Consider the following 26845-nt stretch of genomic DNA (forward strand, 5'->3'; position numbering starts at 1 on the left):
TGCATATAAATTGATTTAATAATAAAAAAAGGTAAATCTGATTTCATTAAAAATATAAATATTTTGATTTTGTTGACATAACTATCTGCAATCCCTATAATTTAGATAATTAGTTATCTAATTAAAGGATGGATTGATATGTTTTTATTACACTGATATAAATATGTTTTCATTAAAAATAGAAAAATAGTTTGAGCGGGAAATTTATGCTAGGAATGAATATCCAACTGACATGCGTCCGCAGTTATTTTCTTTTATTAGAATAAGTAGATATGATATGGGTACACCACGGGCTTTTCACCTGGATCAAGTTAGGTAAGCCATCCAAGACTATCGTAAAATAAAAATAAAAAGAGAAGAAAAAAAAAAGACTTAACATGGATCATTGGCGAAAGACCCACCTTTACAGGAAAGAAGTTCGTATCACCTATTGACACACGGACACTTGTTTTAAACCCATCATACATATCTAGTTACTTCTATATATTTCATGGAGCCATTTTCTCTCAAGGCTATCTAAAAATCACTTGACAGGGGCACACTATCGTAAAGATTTTCAAGGTTAATGAGCCCCTATATAAATCCCACCTTTCCCCTGTACATTTTCATTAATTTTCTTCCAATGCGTGTCACCTTGTAAACTGCCATGGCATATATCAAAATGGGTTCACTGTAAATCAAGTTCCCACATATTCATGATATGACTTAGGAGCTTAATCTCCATATAGTTCCACAACATTGAGAGTTCCATTTGTTCTTGTAAAGAGACTAAAGAAAACTATCAAAATTTATTTAAATGTTTAAATTATATTGGCATAGTTTAAACATAAATGCTTGAAAACACAATACTAAAAGTTCAAATTTTAAAGTGATCGTTGGTGGAAAATGTATTATTTAACTAATTCTAAATATATATGTGAAATCATATGTGAGATTTTTTTTAAACATAATAATTTTTAACTACAAATACACATTTTAATTAAAAGTATATGGATGGAGATTCTATTGTGACGTTCCAAGCCAAGTATAGTTTTGCTAGTATTTATTATTAAACTAATAATTATGTTTTTATTAAAAGTTTATCTAAAAATAGAAAATGAGGAAGAAAGTATAAAATTTGTAGAAATTATAATATTATTGTTATGGTTGTTGTCCTTATTATAAGTACAATAAATTAATTATAATGACTAAATTCCATCAAGTGTAACGGTTTTCTATTATAAGTTTATTATATATATATTATTAGTTTTAGACATGGGTGAGATTTTACAAATCTTGGCATATATAAACAGATATTCAAGTATGATATTAGGTGTGATATCTGACCCGATTACCTGAACACACCTGCTCATTTACCAACCTACATGCAAGAGTCATTAGTTCACTACTTTTTAGTTTTTACCTTTCTTACTTGCTATTTACTTAGATAATAAAATCAAAATAAAAACTCAAATAGCAAAAGTTGTATTTAGAAATCTTATCGAATATAGCCTCTACTCAACTCACCCACCTCAACTCTAATCATTCCTCCGTTAACTTCGGCCGATCGCCGTCATCAACATCTGGCCCCACACCGTCCGATTCGCACCAAAAAGTATTACAAATTCATCCGAAATTGTCGTTGTTAAGCTGATTGAACCACAACGGTTTTTAATTTTAAATATAGAAGGTTTATAAATGCAATCTGGCGGTGGAGGACCGCCGTCGGCGTCCGCATCGCCGTCGTCTTCGTCGGTTTGATCCGGTGAAGCATCAACAGCAGCAGCAGCAAATGCAGGTTAGGGTTTTGGAGTCACTGATATTATTATTGTTGTTGTTATTTATTATTACTATTATTATTATTATTATTCAGATTTAGTCAATTGGCCGCATAAATGAACTGCTGACAGCTCACATGACGTGTCAGTTTGTTGCAACTGAAAGTGATTTATTTATGTTAAGATTTGTTTACACTGAAAATGATTTTGAGTTTGACACGGGGACTATTAAGTGCTGTTTGTGTGCCTTTTGAATTAGGTTAAGTTTTGATGTGTGTGTGTGTATGCTGGTTATGCATTTATATCTTATTTGAAACAGTTGTGTTTTTCAGTTTTTGTGTTGAAGGTGTCAGTTGTTGCAACTTGTTTATTCATGTGTTAGATTTGTTTATACTTGCTGAATAGGGCTGTAAATGAACCGAACTGAAGCGAACGAGGCCTTGTTCATGTTCGTCCCTAAGCTTTCGCTTTCAACGGACAAGCAAACTGTTGTGTTTTTTTGAATGTTGATAACTTGATATTCATATGTTAATTTGCATATAAATTTGTTGACTTAATACTCGCATATATTTTTGTTTTATATGATAAAATCAGAAAAGTCATTTACAAACGTTATCGAACGTTAACGAACACTAAACAGACGTAAATGAGCATAAACAAACACATTATTGAGTGTTCACGAACACAATTGAATTAACGTCGCCTCTGTTCGTGTTCCCTCATTTAGTTAAATTGAACGAAGTTTTTTGTTAATGTTCGTTCATCTATCAACTGAACGAACATAAACAAACTTCCCTACTAATGGTTCACGAACAGTTCGTCGAATGTTTCACTCAGGACCATTAAGTCCTATTTGTATGTCTTTTCAGTATTCATCATTGGTTTTAATTCCATTCTTTTGAACTAGGTTAAGTTTTGATGTGTGTGTGTATGTTGGTTATGCAGTTATATCTTGTTTGAAACAGTTATGTGGTTCTGTTGAAAGTTTGAAAGTGAATTTTGTGTACATTGTTTATGCAGTTATTGCAACAACAGTTACTTAGAAACCCTGAAGGGAGAGAAGCTATGCTAGCGTATCAAGCTGGAATCAGGCAAGGAGTATCGGGATTGGGTTCAGGCTCTATGCAACAAATGCAGCAGCAGCATGGTCAAGATGGACAAAATACAAGGCATGGTTTTGATCAGCACATGAGCCCGATGCAACTGGCATATATGCAATATGCTCAACAAGCCCAACAAAAGTCATCACCGGGTATGCAAGCCCAGCAGGCGGTTTCTAGTCAAAGTCAAAATCAAATTCAGAAGCATTTTGGCATGCCAGCATCGTTTGGCCAGATGATACCAGGGAGTAATATGGGACAAATGCAAGTCTCACAAGGTCAACAGGGCATCAATAATATGGGAAACAGCCAGGCGGCAATGGCTGCCCAAATGCAGGCAATGCAGGCTTTGGCTCTCGAGCGTAACATTGATCTTTCACGTCCTGAAAATGCTAATTTGATGGCACAAATAATGCCGATTATGCAGTCTAGGATGTTTGGTCAACAAAAGGTCAATGAAAGCAACACGGGCCCACATTCTCCACAAGTGGCGAATGCAAGTTCTCCCCATAGTGACGTGTCGGGCCATTCGGGCTCTACAAAAGCAAGGCAGGCAATGTCACCTGGTCATCTGGGTTCAACCCAAAATTCCCCCTTGGTCAACACTTCTAGTGGTGGTCAAGGTCAACAGTTCCCTATTCAAGGGAGGGAGAATCAGATGGCACCTAGGCAATCTATGCCGCCCCCACAGTCACTTGCTAACATGAGCCAGAATTCAGATCATTTTAGCAAAAACATGGTAACTGCCCCAGAGTCGTTGCAAATACAGCCTGCTAGACAGCAAATGGATAACCCTTTAACATCTCAGAAAGTACAAAAACTACCCCCAGGCTTTACAAAACAGCAATTTCATGTTCTTAAAGCCCAAATTCTTGCTTTTAGGCGTATAAAGGTTTGCAGAATTTGTATAGTTTTTAATCATATATACTAGTTTTGTATATGTCATATTATTCATCTTTTGTTGACTTTTTTATTTGACTTGATGACAGAAAGGAGAGAAAACTCTGCCTCGTGAACTACTTCAAGCTATTGTGCCGCCTCCATTTGAGCTGCAGCTGCAGCAGATTACTGCCCCTACTGGTAGAAATCTTACGGGTTCCAATAACAAGGATGCTCAAGCTGTGATGAATTTTCCGAAAAGAGAAGTGCACAAGGAGAAAGAAACTGCGGGCTCCACAGCTAATGCACAAAGTACAACTGTAGTCAATGAAACTCCATCAGTTTCTCTCCCTGCAAAAGAAGAGCTGAGAAATCCTGCACTTCCTACCAAACAGGAACATGAGGTAGAACATGGGATTCCGAAAACTTCTCATGTAGGTGAGGGTCCCACAGACAAAGGTAAAGCTGTTGTCTCACAATCAGGAGATACAACTCAAACAAAAGATCCAGGTCCTTCTAGAAAGTACCATGGCCCATTGTTTGACTTTCCTTTTTTCACTCGGAAGCATGATTCTTTTGGATCAAGTATGATGCTCAATAACAATAACAATCTAACGCTAGCATATGATGTGAAAGATCTTGTTATTGACGAAGGCATAGACATGATTAACAAAAAGAAAAACAAGAGTTTAAAAAAGATTAACAGTTTACTAGCTGTAAATTTGGAGAGAAAAAGGATAAGGCCAGGATCTTGTTATAAAGTTACAGATTGAAGAAAAGAAACTTCTCTTACAAGATGTACAAACGCGTGTGAGAGAAGAAGTTGATCAACAACAACAACAAATAATGGCTATGCCAGATAGACCATATAGGAAATTTATTCGGTTATGTGAACGCCAACGACTGGATCTTAACAGACAAGTACAAGCTGCTCAAAGAATCATTAGAAAGAACCAGTTGAAATCTATTTTTCAGTGGCGTAAGAAGCTTCTAGAATCTCACTGGGCTATTCGTGATGCACGGACTTCACGTAACAAGGGTGTTGCTAAGTATCATGAGAAGATGTTGAGGGAATTCTGGAACGAAGATGATGATCTAAGTAAAAGAATGGAAGCTTTGAAGAATAATGATGTTGAGAGGTATAGAGAGATTCTTCTAGAGCAACAAAATAGTGTGCCCAGTGAGGCTGCTGAGAGATACGAGGTTTTATCCTCGTTTTTATCTCAGACTGAAGAGTATCTTAATAAACTTGGTGGCAAACTTACAGCTGCCAAGAATCAACAGGAGGCTGAGGAGGCTACAAATGCTGCAGCTGCAGTTGCAAGAGCTCAGGTACGGGATTCATAACATGAAAATGATTCTGCATGTCATATTTATTTATTCTTGTCTCACATAAATGATGTCACTTTGTTATAAAAGGGTCTATCCGAAGAAGAGGTAAGAGCTGCCGCATCTCGTGCGAGAGAAGAAGTATTAATAAGAAACCGTTTCTCTGAAATGAACGCACCTCAAGATAGTTCATCTGTTAGCAAGTAATCTTCGAATAACTATTTCTAGTTTTTGAAATTTTACAATGTGGCCTTTAGGAGATCCATGATTATAAATGATAAATTCTTTTATTTAATCTTTCTTCTTATTGGTTGTCTACAGATATTATACTCTTGCACATGCTGTCAGTGAAAGAGTCACACGACAGCCCTCAATGCTAAGGAAAGGAACTCTACGTGACTATCAACTTGTATGTTGCTTTATTTATGTTAAGTGCTTATTTTATAATTTGGTCAATGATGAAGAAATATTCTTATTAGCTTATGGGTTTTACAGGTTGGATTGCAGTGGATGCTTTCATTGTATAACAATAAGTTGAATGGTATATTGGCTGATGAAATGGGCCTTGGGAAAACTGTCCAGGTAAGCTACACTACACTTGCCTGTAATTCTATCTGTCCACCTGGCAACCAAATCTTATTTTCTTCCGTCACAGGTTATGGCTTTGATTGCTTATCTGATGGAGTACAAAAGTAATTATGGCCCACATCTTATAATTGTTCCAAACGCAGTTCTGGTTAACTGGAAGGTTGGTTAACCTTAATTATGCCCCTGTTAATGTTTCATTTTGCATTCTTGTCTAACTAACTTATTTCTGCAGAGTGAGTTGCGTAATTGGTTGCCAAACGTGTCTTGCATTTATTATGTTGGTAACAAAGATCAACGGACAAAATTGTTTACTCAGGTAAGAATTCCCCTTTTTCTTCGTTTTCCTGTTGTTATAACATTTAAGTGATCCCATGTTTTTTTTCTATGATGCTAGGAGGTTCGCCGTTTGAAATTTAATGTACTTGTGACAACCTATGAATTTGTCATGTTTGATAAATCAAAACTTTCTAGAGTTGACTGGAAATATATAGTTATTGATGAAGCACAAAGAATGAAAGACCGAGATTCGGTTTTAGCCCGTGATCTTGATAAATATTGATGCCAAAGGCGGCTTCTTCTCACTGGGACCCCCTTACAGGTCTCTTAATCACTCGTCTTTTACAGTTTTTACATTTTAACTGCATATGCTGAGTTGGCAAGTGTTGTTTTCTATTTTCATTTTTTTGCAGAATGATCTTAAAGAGCTCTGGTCATTGTTAAATCTATTACTTCCAGATGTGTTTGACAACCGAAAAGTGTTTCATGATTGGTTTTCACAGCCTTTTCAAAAGGACGGTGCTCACAATGCTGAAGATGATTGGCTCGAAACCGAGAAAAAAGTTATTATTATACATCGACTTCATCAAATCTTGGAGCCTTTTATGCTTAGGCGTCGTGTTGAAGATGTTGAAGGCTCACTTCCTCCAAAGGTTATCAGTCTTATTCGATCTCTTTAGTTATCAGTGGGTCGATTCGTGTTGTGTTAATTGGTGAAGATAGTAAAATGAGAAAAAAAAACTTGGTTTAAAAGGAAACAGGTCAAAAAGTGTTTCGGGTCAACCCAGACTAACGCAACGCGTTAAAAGAACCTTTTTTACCCGATTAGGCCTGTAAATGAACCAAACGTTCAGTGACCCATTCTTGAACCGTTTGGCAGGAGTTGGTTTATGTTCACTTGTTTAATAAACAGACGAACTTGAACTAAAAACTTTGTTCGTTTAGCTAAACGAACGAACATGAACACATGTCTCATTCGTTTGTTTATGTTTGTGAACGTTCGTTCATTTGAATATGTGTGTGCTCGTTCGTTTACTTACGATCTTTTATGTTTGTTAGTTTATGTTTATTTAAGTTCGTTATATATTTATTTAAATTTTTTAGGCCTGTTACAATTTAGTCTAGTTATAGTAACTTTTTTGGCCCAAACACATTGTTGTTCACATTTACATTTAAATTGTTTTAGCTCGGTTATGTTTGTCCATTAATGTTAACTTGTGTTTGTTTGTTTACGTTCATAAACCGTTCGTTTATACTGTTAATGAACGAACATAAATGAACACGAACACGTTCTTTTTTTTAACGAACGAACACGAACAAGAAAATTTTGTTCGTTTAATTGTTCATTTTTGATCATATGTTGCATTAAAGCTAAATGAACGAAAACTTTGTTTGGTTCACTTACAGGCCAACTTTTTTAATCTGTACCTTGAGTCTGACCTTAATAAATTATAATTGCAGATCTCCATCATATTAAGATGTAAAATGTCAGCTATCCAAGGTGTGATATATGATTGGATCAAAGCAACTGGTACGATTCGGGTTGACCCGGAAGACGAGAAACGGAAGGTACAAAAAAGCTCAATATACCAAGCCAAGACATTCAAGCCATTGAAGAATAAAATCGTGGAGCTTCGGAAAACGTGTAACCATCCTTTGCTTACTTACCCGTTTTTTAACGATCTATCAAAAGAATTCCTTGTTAAATCATGTGGCAAGTTATGGGTTCTTGATAGAATCCTAGTAAAGCTTCAAAGAACTGGGCATCGTGTGCTTTTGTTTAGTACAATGACAAAGCTTCTAGATATTTTAGAGGAATATTTACAGTGGCGCCGACTTGTTTACCGAAGAATCGATGGTACAACGAGCTTGGAAGAACGTGAGTCAGCAATTGTTGACTTTAACAGCCCGGATACTGATTGTTTCGTTTTTTTACTCAGCATTCGTGCAGCTGGACGAGGTTTAAATCTTCAAACAGCTGACACGGTTATAATATACGATCCTGATGCAAACCCTCAAAATGAGGAACAAGCCGTTGCGAGAGCTCATCGTATTGGTCAAACACGGGAAGTCAAAGTTATTTACATGGAAGCCGTGGCTGACCAAGTTTCTAGTCATCAAAAAGAGGATAATTTTAGGAACGGAGGTAATGTTGATTCGGATGATGACCTGGCTGGTAAAGATCGTTACATAGGATCTATCGAAAGTTTGATAAGAAATAATATTCAACAATATAAGATTGAGATGGCTGATGAGGTCATAAATGTTGGAAGGTTTGACCAAAGAACCACGCATGAAGAAAGACGATCAACTTTGGAATCATTGTTACGTGATGAAGAAAGGTATCAAGAAACGGTTCATGATGTCCCGTCACTTCAAGAAGTGAATCGAATGATTGCTAGAAGTGAAGAAGAAGTTGAGATTTTTGATCAAATGGATGAAGAATTTGATTGGACGGATGAGATGACGCGATACGATCAAGTTCCTAAATGGCTCCGTGCTGGTACTCGAGAAGTCAACTCTACTATTGCTAGAATGTCCAAAAAGCCCCTGAAGAACACTTTATTTACTGATAACGTTGGTGTGGAATCAAGTGAAATGGGTTCAGATGTTAGAAGGGCCCGGCTTAAAGGAAAGAAGTTTTTGAATTATGCTGAGCTGGACGACACAGATCTCTATGAAGCTTCATCTGAAGAGATTGTAGATGCAGCAGAAGAAGATGAAGAAGAACAAGAACAAGAAGAAGAACAAGAAGCTGCAGACTCTGATAATGATGATGATGATGATGAAACTGCACCCGTAGTTGACCAAAGTCAATCTGAAGAAGATGATATTATTCCTGCTTCAAGACAAAATAATGTGCTTCAAGAACCGGGTTCATCAGGATCATCTTCAGATAGTAAACGATCAACTCCAGTGACAATTCCTTCAATTTCTTCCAAGAAATTCGGGTCACTTTCTGCATTGGTTGTGCAACCAAAGTTAAAGCGCAAATGCAGTATTCGTGTTCGACCGCAGCCTGCTGCAACGAGGGTTGATAACAAATCTGTTGATCGGTCTTCTCTCCTTCGTGGTCAGTCCTCTCACATGCCTTTTCAAGCTGACCGAAAGTTGGTTCGAGAGAATAATGCTTACAAGAATGAACAAAGCAGCTCCTCAGTGAAGGCTAAACAAACTCCCCCCGCCCGGAAAATTTCTGGGCAGCCTACAAGAACAAATCCCATATCTGGTCCTTCTGAAAACTCTAACGCAAAGAAAGGAAGTGGATCTTTTGGTGGGACCATGATGACTGAGGCGATCCAAAGAAGGGTGCGTTTGTAATTAATATGAGTTATTGTTATTTAATTAAATTGTTTGATTTATTTATGCTATTGGTGAAATCTTTATTAATTTACTTACTTTGCAGTGCAAAAATGTAATCACAAAGATCCAGAGATGAATTGACAAAGAAGGCCAACAGATTATTCCATTGCTAACTGATTTATGGAAGAGAACCGATAATCCCAGGGGCAGTTCTGGAAATAGCCTTGATCTAAGAAAGATTGAGCTGCGAGTTGACCGACTGGAGTACGATGGAGTTACTGATCTCATTGCTGACGTGCAACTTATGTTAAAAAACGGAATGCAGTACTTCGGATTTTCACACGAGGTATTATAACCTTTAAATTTTGTAATTAATTTATGATATACAAAAACAAAAAAATATATACAATAATAATTTTGATGGACAGGTGAGGTCTGAAGCAAGGAAGGTGCACGATCTATTTTTCGACATAATGAAAATTGCATTTCCCGACACCGACTTCCGCGAAGCCCGGAGTGCACTCACTTTCTCGGGTCCGATGGCTTCCTCATCTCCTAGAGGGCCGATGGCTTCCTCATCTTCTAGAGGGCTACAACCCATTGGTCAAACCAAGCGACCAAAACAGACGAATGACCCAGAGCCTGAACCAAGCCGCCCCTCGAGACCACTTTCTCGTGGGTCTCTCCCTGCTAGGGAAACACGGTTCGGGAACACCAGCAGTGGGGGTGTGGGCCCGTCTCATGGTCAGGAAGAATCTAGACCGCTTTCCCATCCAGGTGATCTTGTTACCTGCAAGAAGAAAAGGAAAGATAGAGCTGGTCCTGTCTCGCCTGTTGGGCGTGGGATTAGGAGCCCGGGTCAAAGTAGGCCAAGTCAAAGTCAAACGGTTGGTCAACAGGGAAGTGGGGGTGGTGCTAGCGTTGGTTGGGCTAACCCTGTTAAGAAATTGAGGACAGATGTAGGGAGAAGAAGGCCGAATCAACAATGAAAGTAGCTAGCATATGGTTTGTGTAATCGATTGTGTCAAGTACCGCTGTTGAAGCATATAGGACGAGTGACCATGCATAAAGGCGTAGTGTTGATAATACAAACTTGTTTTTGTTTGTTGGAAGATCTTAGTGTTCAGTGAACTCTTGAACTTAATATGCAATGATTTACTGGTATAATCGTTGATATTATATAATTAAAAATTACTGTTAGTATCGTACCAAAAACCTGATCTTAAACCCACTTTGAAACCTACTTGGAATATTAAATATCCTGGTAAACTTTTAATACTTTTATTTTTCTAAAATCTTGAATAATACTATTTATTATATATTTTCTTTTATAATTACTAAGTATAAATATTTGGTTTTATACATTCTTGAAGGGTTTTTTTTTTTTTTTCGATCCTGATAATTCTTAGTGGGAGATGATCGATATTTTTTGTTTGCACTTAACAATAAAATCATTTGTATTTTATTGTAAAGTATGAGGAACATTTGTATTTTGTAGTTAAAGCATTTCTAATCTTGATAGATAAAAGCATTTAGAAAAATGCATTCACTTTGGTTTTTTAAGTTTTTTTTTATTGTATTAAAAAAGCTATTATAATGAAGACCAACGGTTTGCCAACAAAATTTTAACTTGTTACGTTAAATTGTACTGTACGAATAAATGAACGAAATGTCAGATTAAACGCACCTATTTATGCCTCTCCAAAACTCCCATTCAATCAATATGTTTGTCACATAATCCATCACATCAAGAGTTTTTACCAATTAACTATTGGCTTGCTCTTTTAGCAAAATTGGGTTGTTTTCTAGCTCGTTTACCTCTATTAAGTTGTTCAAAGAATGAATCCGCTAGTTTATGATTAAGCTATATAGGGTTTTAGTGTTATCGTTGGAAAGTATATTTGGAGCCTGTATGCATTAAATAGTTGTGCAAGGGTCAAGTATACATATTTTCGTCTAGGGTTATGTTGGTTCTGATTGAACGACGCGTCGGTTCGTAGGGTATAACAATTCATCGATGTAATGCTGATCAGTTCTTCATATAAGTAATTGAGAACATGAATAATAATAAACATGTGAATCTGTTACAAGATGAGTAGTAACCACAACAGATAAGGATGCAGACAACATGATTGTCAGCTTGATCGAGTTCTTTTTTAGAATGTATAGTTAAAGATGAGGTTTATGGTTTCTTGATGAACCGATTATGGAGGGAGAGAGAGGGAGAGAGGAACACGAAAACAATGCATTTTTGTGTGATTAGGTTATTGATGTTAATTTAATTTCTCTTTATATACCACAAAGAGGAAAACCTTTATGGCTAGTATGGGTAATATAATCCATCAATAATTACCAAGCTAACATATAATAAGATATTTTAATAATTTAATCTAATATAATGTTAATAATTATAACGGCACATATAAATAAATATATGTCATATAATTATTCTTGCATGTAAACATTGATAATAGCAAGTTTCATTATTCACCTCTGTTCTATTTTAATTACTTAACTTGATTATCATAACATAACTTCGTATCCAGTGCTGTAGTGTTGAAGGTTAGTAAGGGCTAGAGCCCTCCCATCTCACCCCATCGTTTTCATCCAAACATAGTCATTGACAATATGCACGTCATTCACGTATATACACATACACATATACCATTTAAATATGATAATTAAAATGCTAATAACTTCTGCTTTTTATTATTAACATTTTTTACCCTCCCAATTGATGTTTGCCTTGGCTTAAAGATTAAGCAGTATATCACTAATGAATCAATGATAAAGACACTTAAGTGTCTTAACTTTCCGTTAAGTATTGTAATTCGGTTATACCATTCTTCCATAATGCATTGTTATATTATACTGTACAACTCCTCAATGCACTATCATTTGGGCACCTTTCTCTTTCTTTTGACTATGATGTGGTAACCAAAATTTCATCTATTGAAGTGGCATGTAAGAATCTCCAAAATTACCAACTTTGATTGTGACTCCATCAACCACTAAGTCTTTGGTTGTCACCAAATATTTGTTGATTATTTACCAAATTGTTAACTCTTTTATTAGGGTTTAACTAGTTATAAGATTTACTTTTGAGGGTGTTTAAGATTGTATATCTAAACAGTTATATTTGATTATTTAAAATATCAACAACAATTTTAATAGGTGATTCAAAGTCCAAACAACCACTTGAGTTGGAAGCTATATGATGGCATGAAAATGACCCTTTAGATGTTAATTAGACATGGAATAGTGTAGCCATTAATTGATATTGCTTAAAAGCCATTAATTGATATTAATGATGAAAAGTGTTCATATGAGTGTTGAGAGGGAGAGGGTAGTGTGTGGGTGGGGGACCATCACAATTGGGAAACTAGCATTAAAGCATTAAAATTTGATTAGAACACTTCATCTCCATTGTCCTAGACTCCTAGCACTATTTTAAGAAATGTTCATATTGTGGTTGTCTAAATTGAGGTAATATATTTTTGTGTTTAGTTGAAGAGGGATACACTTTGCATTTAAGACGCACATGCATCGTCATAGGGAATGAAAGAGTTCATAAGTTCGGGTTGTTTGATAATCTTGTGCTGAATCATTAATATGCTTAGCTGATTAAAAAATATCATTTGAATCATTCAACATTTCTTTAAAACTTAACCATTAAGATATGTTTTTGTAGTAAACCAAGCACATTCCACCTCTAACTGATTTAAAGATACTTTTTAATGGACTCATTAACAGGTTACCAAACAGCCCATTAGTAATGTCGAAGTCTAGTTGTGATGACTTACTATCTACGTAATTTTTATATGAAAGGTCTTATCGAAAGATAACCGCACACACGCATGATATGGATTATGATGGGCTCATTTTATGCTCCTCAAGGCTCAAATTGCATGTTATTGCCTTATATTCTTTTTAACTACTAAATGTTACATTCAATAAGGATTAAACTTTTGACCTTTTATTTTATACCTAAACTATCCTACCATCCCACCAAAATAATAAGGACATTACCTTACGTTTTTAACTAGTCAAAGACAACACATCTACATTTGTTTTTAGTGTGGCCAATCTAAAGTTAATATTAGAGTATAAGCCTAGCATACCTTGTGTTGTTAATATAATAAATATATTCAACAAAGAATTAAAATAATCGAAGTAAAGATGAGTTGTAGTCAATGTAGAGTTGTTTATTTTTAAATTCCCGCTTTATTTAATTATATACAAGTTATACCAAGATTTTTTTTTAAACAGTCAACAAACAGATAATTATCTATATACTTTGCAGGGTGGCATAATGGTAAAAGTCTACCGCCAGTTAACTCAACTCAGTCTTACGGAGCCATTAAAGCTTTAAAGGGGGCGGGGGCGTCCCCGGTCCACGCCATTTTTTTCGCTTCGTAGGCTAAATTTTCGCAATTATGTCCAAAAAAAATTTTTAATATGAAGTCCAGTCACCCCTCAATGGCTTCGGTCACCCATATGACTTGGCCCAAGCTTCGCCACTGTTTAGACGCCTTCAAGTTTTCTCTAATTCCAGGAAAACTCACTCATCCAAAGACCCAATACCGGTAATAAAACTTAAATGTTCTCAGAATCAATCTGTAATCGCAAAAATCACATTCTTCCATTGTAGAGTCACCAACAATTTAAGCCGACTATTAGACATTCTCTCAAAATTAGATTTAGCATGGGATATTTACTATTTAGACATATGCCAGATAACACGCAATAAATGCCAAGTGGCACACATCCAGCTGGCACATGACGTCAGCTTTTACCCACAGGCGCACGTTAGTACCACTACCACCACCACCAGCCCACCTTCACATAATAATAAATAAAATTCAAAGTCTTCCACACTTTCTCTCACTCCTCCCCGCCATTTCTCTCTCTCTACCGCCATGTACGGCCGCCGGAAAGATAACAGCTCCGACATCGTCCGTACACCTGATCGGTTCAGTAGTTATCCTCCTTCATCACCGTCACCGAGCTCTTATTCTGTTTCCACCTACTCTTCTAAATCAACTAATTCTCATGGCCGGAGCCGAGTAAAATCTGTTGCGAGATCCGTTGCCGGAGTTTTTGTGGCGTGTTTTACGCCGCCGGAGGAGTATGCACGTCATCATAATAGCTACTCCGGGTACGGTGCTGGGAATTCAGATACGTTCAGTTCAACGTCAGGTGATTAATTGTTTTTTCTTTTCTTTTTTTTTTTTTTTGAACGGCGACTTTCTTGTGTGTAAGCCATTGCCGAGCTCTAGTCAGACTATATTGTTTTAGCCAGGTGGCGTTCACCAGGAAACTGACTGCCAATTGAGAGTGTTGAGAATTCTCTTGCGTTACATATGGTGGGACTAAAACCCGGTAGACTCGGAATTCAAACAAACGATTGTGATATTTCTTTTTTTAACTAAAGAATTATTTAAAGTATATAATTTAGTTGGCCATTTTACATTAGCTGTAATATATGAGACGATTAAAATTTTACATTAGCTGTAATATATGAGACGATTAAAATGTGACCTTATTTTTTGGAAGTCTGAAATGGGTCATCAACAACGTTGGTGGATGTTTTTTTTTTAAGTGAAAGTTGAAGAGATATTTATTAAAAGTTTAATTAATTAGGATTTAACTAATAGTTTGAATGTTTAAAATTAGAGATGAGATGACGAGATCCAATATAAATAAATTTAACATATTAAATATATAAATAACTAAAGTAATTATAATTTTAAACTAGAGTAATTATGTTATAAAAAATAAAATAGTGTAATAATAATTACTCTAGTTTAAAAAGTTATAGTATAAAAATAATTACTATCTAATAATCTAATGGTAACATAATTATTCTAGTTATTTGTACGTTTATCACGTTAGAAGTAATTTGTATTTGATTTAAACCCTTAAAATTATTTGTGCAGTTCATATGATATTTTTGCTAGTCTAGAAGTTAGGAATTTGAGTTTGCTTTGGTTGAGTTTTTGTTTAGTTTGAATGAATAGTGTTATAGGACAAATGGTTTTAGTACGTGTTTTCCAACTGTGAGTTTTATAATCAGATTTCGTGTTCGTATTTGATTTTTGCTTGGGTTCTGCAGTCTAATCAAGTGTGAGATTTTTTTTTTTGAACGGTCAATTTCATTAAAATAAGAGAGGGCTAACAAGAAGCTAGCCAACCAAACAACCCCGAGTGCTATCTGGTCACCCACTTACAAAATAAAATACTCAAAATGAAAATAAACATATTTATCCCAATCTAGTTCTAAGATCTCCCCCCTATTTACCCATAGGGACACAAGGTGTTAAATATCTTCCTTGTGTCTATTAAACGATGCTCACGCATTCTTGAACGTGGTGTCATTCTTTGCCTTCAAAATGGACCAACATGCGGTGAGAACGATTGCTTGGGTAGCTCGTCGTTTAGCTTCATGCACCTTTGCATTGAGATGGGTCTTCAAAAGATTTTTCACCTAGAGCGCATAGATCGGTGGTATATTGCACATTTGCACCAACTGCTCACAAGTTGCCTTATCACAAAATCAAGTGGGAGATGGGCCAACATTTATAAATTTCCAAATTAAAAACCAATAACAGATAGGGCTACACATATTGAATGAGAAAAACTTCCCATCCCCTACCTGCCTCTCTGTTTCTTCAATTTTAAAATACTAAATTTTGTCATAGTATATAAAAAAAATATGTTTCTTCAATTTTAAATTACTAAATTTAGTTCTAATCATAGCATATAAAAAAACTTGTTTTGACTAATCACGCATTCTCTTTCTTTTCTTTTAAGTCAATACCTATTACCAATCATTTTTACTAATCATTTTTACTTTTAAGTCATTACCTATTACCAATCATTTTTACTAATCAAACACCATCTAAATTCTTATATACTAATTACTTTTTGTGAACACAAAATAAATCATATTTAATCATCTTATGACAAATAAAGTAATATGAGTTATTTATAGTTTGTTTCACAGGAATAAATAAAGAGACAATTATGCATTGAGATGGTTTATACTTTATACTATCAATGTTATTTTTCTCTTTGTTATTTACTAAAAAAAGAGGCTGAGTAGCTTTATTTTATTCGTATGGGGTTGATAAACATGATATTTTTAGTGTTTAAAAGAAGACAAAAGTATGATATTATGGTATTTATAATGGATGGTAATTTTTGACGTGAAAGTAATTAGGTTTTGGGTTATCACATCGATTGTTAGCCCGCTTATCCCATTTTTTTCACAAGCCATCAACCAAATTGTCATGCTTACAACTTGATTATTATTACCCGTCATCTGCCAACCTGCCAACCTGTTTGACACATTTAGATTAATGAGTTAAATGGGAACACAAATTTAAGTGTGTACATGTTAAGGTTGATGTTTTCTAAACAAATAAATATATGGGTTGTGTTGCATTGAATGGTTCAACCCGACACGATGTACACCCGTAGATATTATATGATCGATGTGAAATTTTGAAATCATATATGAAATGAAATCATGTTCTTGTATTTTAAGGGCATACTGTTCCATTGAGAACAAAGTGTTAACATGTTTACCTTGACAGATTTTTCCGGGGCATCTGACTCCACCGATGGAAGGAAGCGAGGCACAATCCGTGACATATATGGAACCCGAAACGATTCTACTCACATGAAAGAGCCCGGAAGTGTTAAGTTCACTATGCAGGAAATAAATCAGGCAACAAAGAACTTCTCCCCAGCCCTTAAAGTTGGAAAAGGTGGATTCGGGACGGTCTATAAAGGTCAACTTCAAGATGGAACCCTTGTCGCGGTCAAACGGGCCAAAAAGGTCTGTCACCTATATCTATTGCACAAACCATTTAGATCATCATTTGAAGAGGCTACACTGCCATATATTATATTTTGACCATTTGTCTGGTTTACTAACATGTTGCTTAACTTTGACTTTTTGTGTAGAGTATGTATGACAAGAACCTAGGAGGAGAGTTCCAGAGCGAAATCCAGGCGTTATCGAAGGTGGAACATTTGAATCTAGTGAAGTGTTACGGGTACTTGCAGCACGGGGATGAAAGAATCATTGTTGTTGAATACGTGTCGAATGGAACACTTCGGGAACACTTAGATTGTGAGTTGTCCAAATTCATAAATAAAACGTAATCCTGTCAAAATGGGCTATCGGGTCGGGTGACGCCCTGACAGGTCCGAACAAGTTTGGGTCAAAATGCACCGTTTTTTAAAAACATCAATTTGTCTGGGTAAAACAGGATGTTTTAAAATAGTTTGTTTGACGGATCAAAACGGGCTCTTTCCAAACGACTAATTCAACAGGAGTCTGTTTTGGTTAGAGCCTGTTTTGACCTGACCAAATTGATGTTTTTTTTTTAAAAGTCTCGTTACGGCTGTTCAATAAGCCATCTGAGCCGGGCAAGACCATTAATAATACGACCTTAGGCAGAAACTAAGCTCGTATTCAGCTTGTCTACAGCTCAGCTCAAAAGTTGGCTCGTTTGCACAGCCGTAGCTCCATTCTATATGTAACTATGTCTCTTAACATATTTTTGCCACAAAAATTAAACACCTTTTAATGTGCAATGACGGTCCTTCAACTTTCATTTTTGTCAAAATGTCCCTCAAGTAACAACCATGTACCAAATGCAGGTATCAAGGGCAGTGTTCTTAGTCTTGCCTCTCGTTTGGATATCGCTATAGACGTAGCGCATGCTATTACTTACCTGCACACGTATACAGGTACGCTTTATCTTCTTAACCCTAACCATTTAACACATTTACAAATTGTACCATACAACTAAAACTTCATGAGATTTTTATTATGGTAACTTGGAAACAGACCACCCTATAATCCATAGGGATATCAAGTCTTCAAACATCCTGCTCACCGAGAAGCTACGAGCCAAAGTTGCAGACTTCGGTTTTGCGCGGTTAGCAGCAGATGCAGAATCGGGCCAAACCCATGTGTCAACTCAGGTCAAAGGGACCGCGGGCTACTTAGACCCTGAATACCTGAGGACATATCAACTTACAGAAAAGAGTGATGTTTATTCATTTGGTATATTACTTGTGGAGCTAGTTACGGGCCGAAGGCCTATTGAAGCAAACCGTGAACTTAAAGAGCGCGTAACGGCTAGATGGGTACGTGTGTGAAATGACAAAAATATCCTTTCGGTTTTTATAGAGATAGTTAGTTAAGATTTGTGCTTCTTATTCCGTTTGTGGGAATGACAGGCTATGAAGAAGTTTACAGACGGTACTGCGATTTCGGTATTGGATCCGAAACTTGAAAAGGCGGATGCGAACGGTTTGGCGCTCGAGAAGATTCTAGAACTGGCTTTACATTGTGTTAACTCTCATAGAAAAAACAGGCCCATGATGAGGAAATGTGCTGAGGTTTTGTGGAATATACGGAGAGATTATAAAGAGTTGTTGGTTTGATATTTTTATTTTGTGGCTACCATATTATAATGTAAGTGTTTATTAACATCTTCTTTTTTTTTTTTTGTGAATGTTTGTTTGAGGTATATAATCATACATAAAAGTGAAAATGGCATTTGGTATCTGTGTCTACCATTTAGCACATTACCGCAGTGTGGCAAGGGCGCTTCATTTTCTTGCCGAATATTTCCTACGCAGTGCAACAAACCATGTACGGGCTCATATCAATGCACTCGAAAGGATTCTACGATATGCGACGAAGCCCTTTTCTACTTATATCCTACACCAATGTTGATCGGACGTCCAAGGGTTGTCGATCAACATGCGGATATTGCGTTAATGTATTTACTTGGGTGAGAATATGATTTTTAGTCCCCAAGAAACAAACCATAATCTCTCGCTCTAGTGCCGAATCCAAGTACCGTGGTGTGGCTAATGTCGTGGCCGAAATACAATGGATTAGAAGCGTTCTTCTCGGGTTAGGTCAACCACCCATAGTCCCGTATGCACATCTCTAGTCTATTGCGATAGCATTAGTTTTATCTACATGTCCGAAAATCCAGTTCAACACCAACGTACTAAACATATCAAAATCAATATTCGCTTAGTTTGGGCTTATCCTCCTCCTTTAGAGTAAGCAGTATATTATAATAGAAATTAGAATATATGTAAAACAATTACTTAGATCAATATCTATAAAGATTATCTCCTATAGAATATGATGATTGGCTGTCAATCTTGTATCTATGTAAACATATTATCAATGAGAAGGAGATCATTCAAGCAATTTAATTAGTTGTTAACTTGTTATTTGAAACTTTAATAAAAGGTAGCATACAAAAGTATCAAAACCAAGAAATGAGTCAACTTGTCGATAATAACGTCAGCTTACAATAAAAACCGTTGGATCTCACAGATAACGTCACCGCCTCACAATAAATACCAATGTTGTCTCACAACAAATCTTGTCAAACCTTAAAAGATAATAACGTGTCATCTCACCACAAATTACAGACATGAGTTTTAGGTTGAACATATTAGAAACATTTTGGTCAAATAGAGAATCTCATCTCTTGACCTTGTTTGATAAAATGGACAATTTGATTATTTTCTTCCCAAAAATTGTCTTTTTTTTTATTTTACGTTTTAATAACTAGGTTCTTAATTAAATAATAAAAGTAAAAGGATAAAATAGTACTTGCCATGTCTGGAAAATAAAGCACAGCAAGTGCCGACATCACATGCATGATCCAATCCACTATTAAAGTCCACTACATCTGTCTACAGAAAGGTCAAATATCATAATTTTCATTTTTTTTTCTACTGGATATTTGATAAGGACTAAAGAAACGTTATGTACTTATAATGGCAAGTTCAATTATTAGCTATTTTGTCAGGTGTCTAAAATACAACTTATCATGATGGACGAAATCGCAAATTATTTATCATATTTCACACCAAAGCGCTTGTAACATGTTGGAAAGTTGGATTAACGTGTACATAATCGAGGTGTGGGTTTGTTCATCTTGAAAACCGGAGAATATTCATTCTACCCAACCCGAGGTTGAACCATGTTTCTTCAGTAACATTAGAGGATATGTGAGTTAATTGTTAAAAAAAATAAAGTTTATTTACTGCAAATATGGAAGCTTAGCTTATAAACTTTTTCGAACAATAGAACAAGGAATATCGTAAAATTGCATGGTATATAATTGAAAAGGAATCTGTTTGTTGGAGTGCATGTGTCAATGTTTCATCAATTCAACTAACTATTGGTGCATAAATGGGGTTCTTTCTAATATCCAGTTTCAGGTATGGAATCGGGTTCGGGTATAATCAGGTATTAAAAAACCGGGTATTGAGAAAATTTGGGTAGGGTTCAGGTAGAGTACTAAGGAGAAAAGCTCAACCCTGTGTACCCGGTAAAGATATGATTGGGTTCAGGTGTAACCGGATATTGGAACCCGGTATGACCGGGTATTAATACCCAGTTTTGACGGATTTGAATTTGTATTTTAGGCATATTTCAATTCGTTAAAAAATTAAATTGCTTTGTAATTTATAAAAGTAATTAAAATATATTAAAAAACCGTAAATTCACTCAAAGACAAATTATTTACTTTATAATATGCATTTTTTAAAAACTTAAACATAAAAGTTGTGAAGTAAACATAAAAATATACTATAAAAACTCATGTATTATTTTGGGTATTAGAAAAATTGCTATCGGGTATAATCGGGTATATGGGTATAGAGGGTATGACCGATTCCGGGTATTTAAGGGTATAAGTTGGGTACAGTTCTGGGTATGAATATTAAGCTCAAAATGCATACCCTATCCATACACTATGAGTAGGGTTGGTTCCGGTTTCAGATATAGAATACCTGGATATAAAAAAAGTTGGTTCTATGTATTTTCGGGTTTGGTTCCGGGTGAGTTTTTTTTTCACCTCTAGGCTCTAACTCCCAATAATGAGTTTAACTTGGGCTTATTTAGTAAGGGGTTTACAGTGGGCTTTATTTTTGTTTTAAAATAGGTTTAGTTTAGGGATGAGCGTTTTTGGTGCTAGTACTAACTACCGGTATTGAATTCGGTACCGATTTGGTACCGTCAATATTAAATTGGTACCAAGCTTTTACGGTACGATACTGGTACCGGTATTTCTCAAATTTTGTATGAAATATTGGTAACGAACCGATATATTTTAATAATTCAGACCAAAATATTTTAATAATTCCCGGCAACGACCATAAAATAGGCTTAATAGTTGTTTATTTATTTTTGGTAATGAGTAAGATTTTTCCAAGAAGATAGTGCCTTCCAATTCGTACACAACGTACGATATCAGTCATTTCTTTTTTTTTCTTTTTTTTTTCAATTCTTTCCTTTTTCTTTTTCTCCCATAACATGCATACTTCTCTTCAGTATCATTTAGTTTGCGGTCCAGGGTTCTCGAACGCGAACGGGTGATCTTCTTGCATAAGCACCCAACAAGGGGTGGCTCGTGAATGGGACAGCAAAAACAAGTTAGGGCTTTAAGCCCACACTTAATTAAGGCCTCTAAGTCCTGAAACATTTTATTTATATATATATTATAATGGGTAAAGACCGAAAGTAAACTCAAAGGTTCTGTGGTGGTAAGCTTGGTTATTACTAAAGTATAGGTTATGAGTTTAAAACTTGTAATAAGCAATTTTTTTTCTTAACAATCGTGATGAAAAGGCCTCAAAATCTTGTTTCGATTTAGGCCTCCACATTCAATGAGCCGACCCTGCACCCAACCGATTGCAAAATCTGATGCATTTGTCTGCAACTCGAAGGGTGTGGATGCATCTGGTAATTTCAACGCTGGTTCGGACATGACGACAAAGCACGGTTGTGCTTATGGGCATAGCCGGCCCAAAGGGTTTTCGAGGGAGGCGATGGAACTAGACTTATTCTCTCGAAAGGCCAATAATTTTTAAATAAAATAATATAAATTTTATATATAATACTGTTTTAAGACATATTTACAAAATAACTCTTTGGTGTAGTGGAAACTGGAAAGAGTCAGTAGTTTATTGAATCAAGTGTCAAAGATTCAATTCTCATTTATGGTGTTTTATTTGGGCAATTTTCATAAAAAACCAGTCTACTTTTTGTTTTTTTCTTATAAAAGTCTCTCAACAAATTTTTATAAATTAAAGTCCTTATACATGCAAAATTTGAACATAATAATGCTTTCTTTTCTTTTAACATAACATACGCTAACACTCACGAAAATCAACTTAAAAAGAATGCATAGCATCTAAAAGAAATATGGATAGTAACTTATTTATGGGAAGTGTTAGATATGATTCTAATTTTTATTACAAATTCTACCATACAGTATTTACACAAAAAAGGGATGTTCACATCTTCATTAATATTAAACTCTACTACTGCTACTGCTGTATAATTCATATATAATATAATTCGTAACCAAAAATATTTTATGACGATGAATGTGGTTATTATATAAAACATGAAAACTAAATTATGATTTGAAACTCGATCCAAAATCAACATTTTTAACTTTCTTCTTATCATGTCAACAACTAATTAAAGCAAAAAGCCCCAACATTCTACGTCCCACAAATAATAAGGAAAATGGCAAATGATATTAATTCTTATTCTTGAATTACATGGTTATAGTCAAGATCAAGTGATTCAAAGAATAATAGAATGGAGAAATATAATACTGATATTGTAAAAATTACATTTATCATGTGTAGTATTAAAATGATCGATTTATATGAACTTAGTGGTTAGTTGAATAAGTTGTTAAAAAAATCATATTTGTGTTCAAAATTAGTATGTAAATTAACTTTAGTGTGTTAAAATTTGTTGAGACTTAAAAAAAACAGAAAGTGTGTTGGTTTTTTTATGATATTACTTTTTTTAGTTCTCTAGAAATAGAAAAAACTTTCCTTTGTATTTAAATGGGTTATTTTAGTAACTTTTCATTATTATTTTTTTATGTTTTGATCTATATTGGGCTTTGAAAATACAACACAATTGATAAAATTATCAAATTATTTCTCACATAATTAAAAACGTGATTTCGGATGCTTTTTTTTATTCTCATCAGTGTCCTGAAATTTTAAGTTAAAAAAATATTACAACAAATTTAATATTATTATTAAACTAAAAAATAAAATAATAAAAAACAATATTAAACACTTACAATGTTCGCAATCTTCCGAAATCGCGAGCCACGCCCGTGCAAGTTACTCATACTCGTCTGGTTTCCATGGTATAATGTTGTTTTTAGTCTCGTCTGGTTTCCATGGTATAATATTCTTTTTAATCTGCGTCTTTCTTTGTGTTTTTTTCTCCGAAGTCTGCCATTTCCACATTGGCTTGGGCCGGCATGGGTCTCCAGCTCGGCTTGTGTATCCGGCACCGTCTAGTCTTCCTCGGGTTGAGAACCGATCACATGCTCGGGCTATGAACACCGGTTTGGTAGTTTTGCATCCTCATAGCATGTGCATGTATGTCATCATGCTCGTGTCGAAATTGCATTGAGGGCTCAATATAAGGATAATTTATTTATCCTTATAGTTGGGTGGTGTTCGGTGATGGATAATTTAAGTTAGCTTGCTGGGATGAGAATTGGTCAAAACCGAAGCTTGAATGGTCAAAAGGATTCATACTGGTTAAGTATTTTGATAAAATTCGTGTGAAGACTTGTTGTATAGAATGAAAAGAATTTGTTGTGTTTTAAAAAAATGAGATGGGTTGAGTTATATAAATACATTTTATTTTTTTATGAATTTAGCTGTAGAATCTTTTTTGAAAAGCAAGCAAGAATAAACGTTTTACACAAAAACATTCCACTACGGGTATTTCATGGATGATCATTTCTCTTTAACATACAAGCTCATATAACTGGAGTTAAAAAATATGTCATCCAACTCTAGGATAAATAAAAAAAAATATTTATCTTGTATTATTTAAGTTTTTGTACATGAAGATGAAGATTTATTGAGAGAGTTGTAACACAAATTTTTTGAAATAAATAGTAAAATAAATGTAATTTTAATATATCTTGACCCTATACCTTAATTGGTTATTTAAGGTCTTTATAACAAGTAAAGAATTAAAGAAATAAATAAGAGTAATATTAAGATTAACTAAAATACTCTCATGTGCAAGACATGTGAAGTTTATTATGTTAAATATATAAACATTAAAACAAACCATATACCCTAAACGTGTTACTTCTCAAAGTTAGACCTCAATTTGTTACTTTTGTCAAACCACAAGCATAATTTTCTAATTAACTGAAAGAAAAAAAACAAAGAAATTTTCAAGATAAAACCTCTTCATTTCTTTCATTATGTTTGCCCATTCGCTATGTAATTCCTTGTTGGATGATGATGATCAATTACTATTTAGCCCTAGAATTGACATCCAAAATATTAGGAATCCAATCACAATAGAATAGATAACAAAAACAAATCCTCCTTGATTATGAAGTTGATCTCCCTTCATCTTTAGACCATGCACTAGCGGAGAACGATCAAGAGTTCTCAACGATACACCGTCATTCTCATCTTCTCAATTATAAGTTTTTTTCATACTCACATAAATCATTTTTAGTGGCCATTCAGTTAGACGATGAGCCAATATATTTTGCTCATGTCATAAAAGATGGCGGTAGACTGAGGCAAAGAAGAAATAAATAAAGGCCCTTAAAGAAAATGACATGTGGGTCATTAAATAAATACTTAACGGAAAACGAACAATCGTATCAAAATGGGTTTACAAGATCAACTATAAGTCCAATGGGGAAGTAGAAAGACAGAAAGCGAGGCTGGTAACAAAAGGTTTCATACAAATGGAGAATTGGTTACCATGAAACATTTGCTCTGGTCGCGAAACTAGTGATTGTTCGAACCTTACTTGTTGACGCTATTAAAATAGATTGGCTCATTCTTCAGCCAGATGTAAATAATGCGTTTTTTTTGGCGATTTGGATGATGAGGTTTACATAAAAACAAGAAAACGAAAAAAATATAAAACTTGAGGTGGACCAACGACCAGTTTTTTTTTTGGGGGGGGGGGGGAGGTCGGTAGCATTGTCGGTCATGGGCTTTAAATAAGGCCGCGAATATGTGCGAACTCGATCGGTTCCTTTTAGATTTGTTATGGTCCCGGATCTAAAACAAAAAAAAATTGACGTTTGGTCGGTTTCCATTAGCTTTATTATGGTAACTGAACTAAAAAAATCACCGAGCAATACGGTGCCGTCAGTGGCCTATTAGGCCACTTGCGGCACCAAACTTGTTAATTATATATAGTAATAATTCCTCAAGGCACTAAAAGAGGGGGAGACACGGATTGCAAGTTGAAGAAGTCGTTACACTTATTAAAACAAGCTTTTTAAAATTGGTACCGCAAATTCATTATTCATTCTATTAACTTATGATATATGTGATGACTCTTATTTATGTTGATGATGTTATTTTACGAGGAAAGAAAAAATCCAACAAGTCAAGGCATATCTTGATGAAAAGTTTAGCATCAAGGACCTAGGAGTTCTAAAATACTTTATAGGCATCAAGGTTCCAAGAACAAAGAAAGAGCTTGTGTCAAGTAAAAGAAAATATACCTTGGATATCTTCGATGATTGCGGCATGAAAGGTTGTTGGCCTACCAAATTCCCCATGGGACGCGTCTCAAGCTTGATAAAAATGAAAGCAGGCAACAGGTGGATGCTTAGTCAATACCGCCGAATGATGGGATGACTTCTCTAACTTCAAGAGACTAGACCTGATATAGCATATTAAGTAAATGTTCTAAGCCAGTTTGTAACTTATCCACGAGAAGTTCATTTGGAAGCGACAAATCGTGTTTTACGTTACCTGACAATGACACCGGGTAAAAGAATATGAATATTGCTCCCAAAGGAAGGTGTTACAAAATTGATTAGCTATTGTGATTTGGATTAGTTTGGTTGTCCGTTAACTAGAAGACCACAAACGGGATAGTTATTACTTTTTCGGGGTGCTATAGTTTCTTAGGAATGCAAGAAACAGAACATGGTGTCTAGATCATCGATTGATGTTGTATATCTTGCCATGGTATCCATTGTTAGTGAACTATATGGATGAGACAGCCCGTGATGTCTAGATCATCGGTTGAAGTTGTATATCTTGTCATGGTATCCATTATTTGTGAAACTATATGGATGGGATGGTTGTTAAAGGAACTAGAGAACTCAACTCCATTAATTTTATTACAATCAAATTGCAATATAGATTGCCCATAGTTATCAAAATCGAGCGCCTTTTGCGCTTAAGCGCATTTAATGGGCGAGGCGAATTAATTGCGACTTGTATGTCTCAGATGTTTAAAGCGTCAGATTTTTACCCCATATTTCCTATGTCTATTAAATATCATTTAAACAACTTGTTCCTATTCTCTAGCAGAACCTAAAACTCCACTATTTAAGGGGTTCCATAATCAATCTTATAACACACAAAATCATCAAGAAACTCAGAATTTATAGGTTAGTTTTGTTCTTATTTTCGGATTTCAAAACCTTCAACTTAAAAAAGGTAGACCTTCAAAGCGTATAAGGTGTTCTACTTTATTAATTGACGGAGATTCTGATGATGACC

At 35.2% G+C, this 26845-nt stretch overlaps 1 protein-coding gene and 1 pseudogene across 1 annotated transcript; both read left to right on the forward strand.

The window, feature by feature from the left end:
- The first annotated feature begins 1510 nt into the window (after positions 1–1510).
- Positions 1511–10221, forward strand: LOC143584025 (ATP-dependent helicase BRM-like; annotated as a pseudogene).
- A 3930-nt stretch (positions 10222–14151) lies between these two features.
- LOC143584026 (calmodulin-binding receptor-like cytoplasmic kinase 2) lies at positions 14152–18704 on the forward strand. The gene is made up of 6 exons (XM_077066179.1): positions 14152–14431; positions 16831–17075; positions 17204–17372; positions 17906–17995; positions 18096–18397; positions 18491–18704. The coding sequence occupies exons 1-6, from the start codon at positions 14152–14154 to the stop codon at positions 18695–18697; spliced, it is 1293 nt and encodes a 430-aa protein (XP_076922294.1). The 3' UTR covers positions 18698–18704.
- The last annotated feature ends 8141 nt before the right edge of the window (positions 18705–26845 follow it).

Source organism: Bidens hawaiensis, unplaced genomic scaffold (assembly GCF_021521415.1).
Source record: "Bidens hawaiensis isolate Kalapana, Puna unplaced genomic scaffold, B.hawaiensis_p1.1 tig00032772_1, whole genome shotgun sequence".
NCBI lineage: Eukaryota > Viridiplantae > Streptophyta > Magnoliopsida > Asterales > Asteraceae > Bidens > Bidens hawaiensis.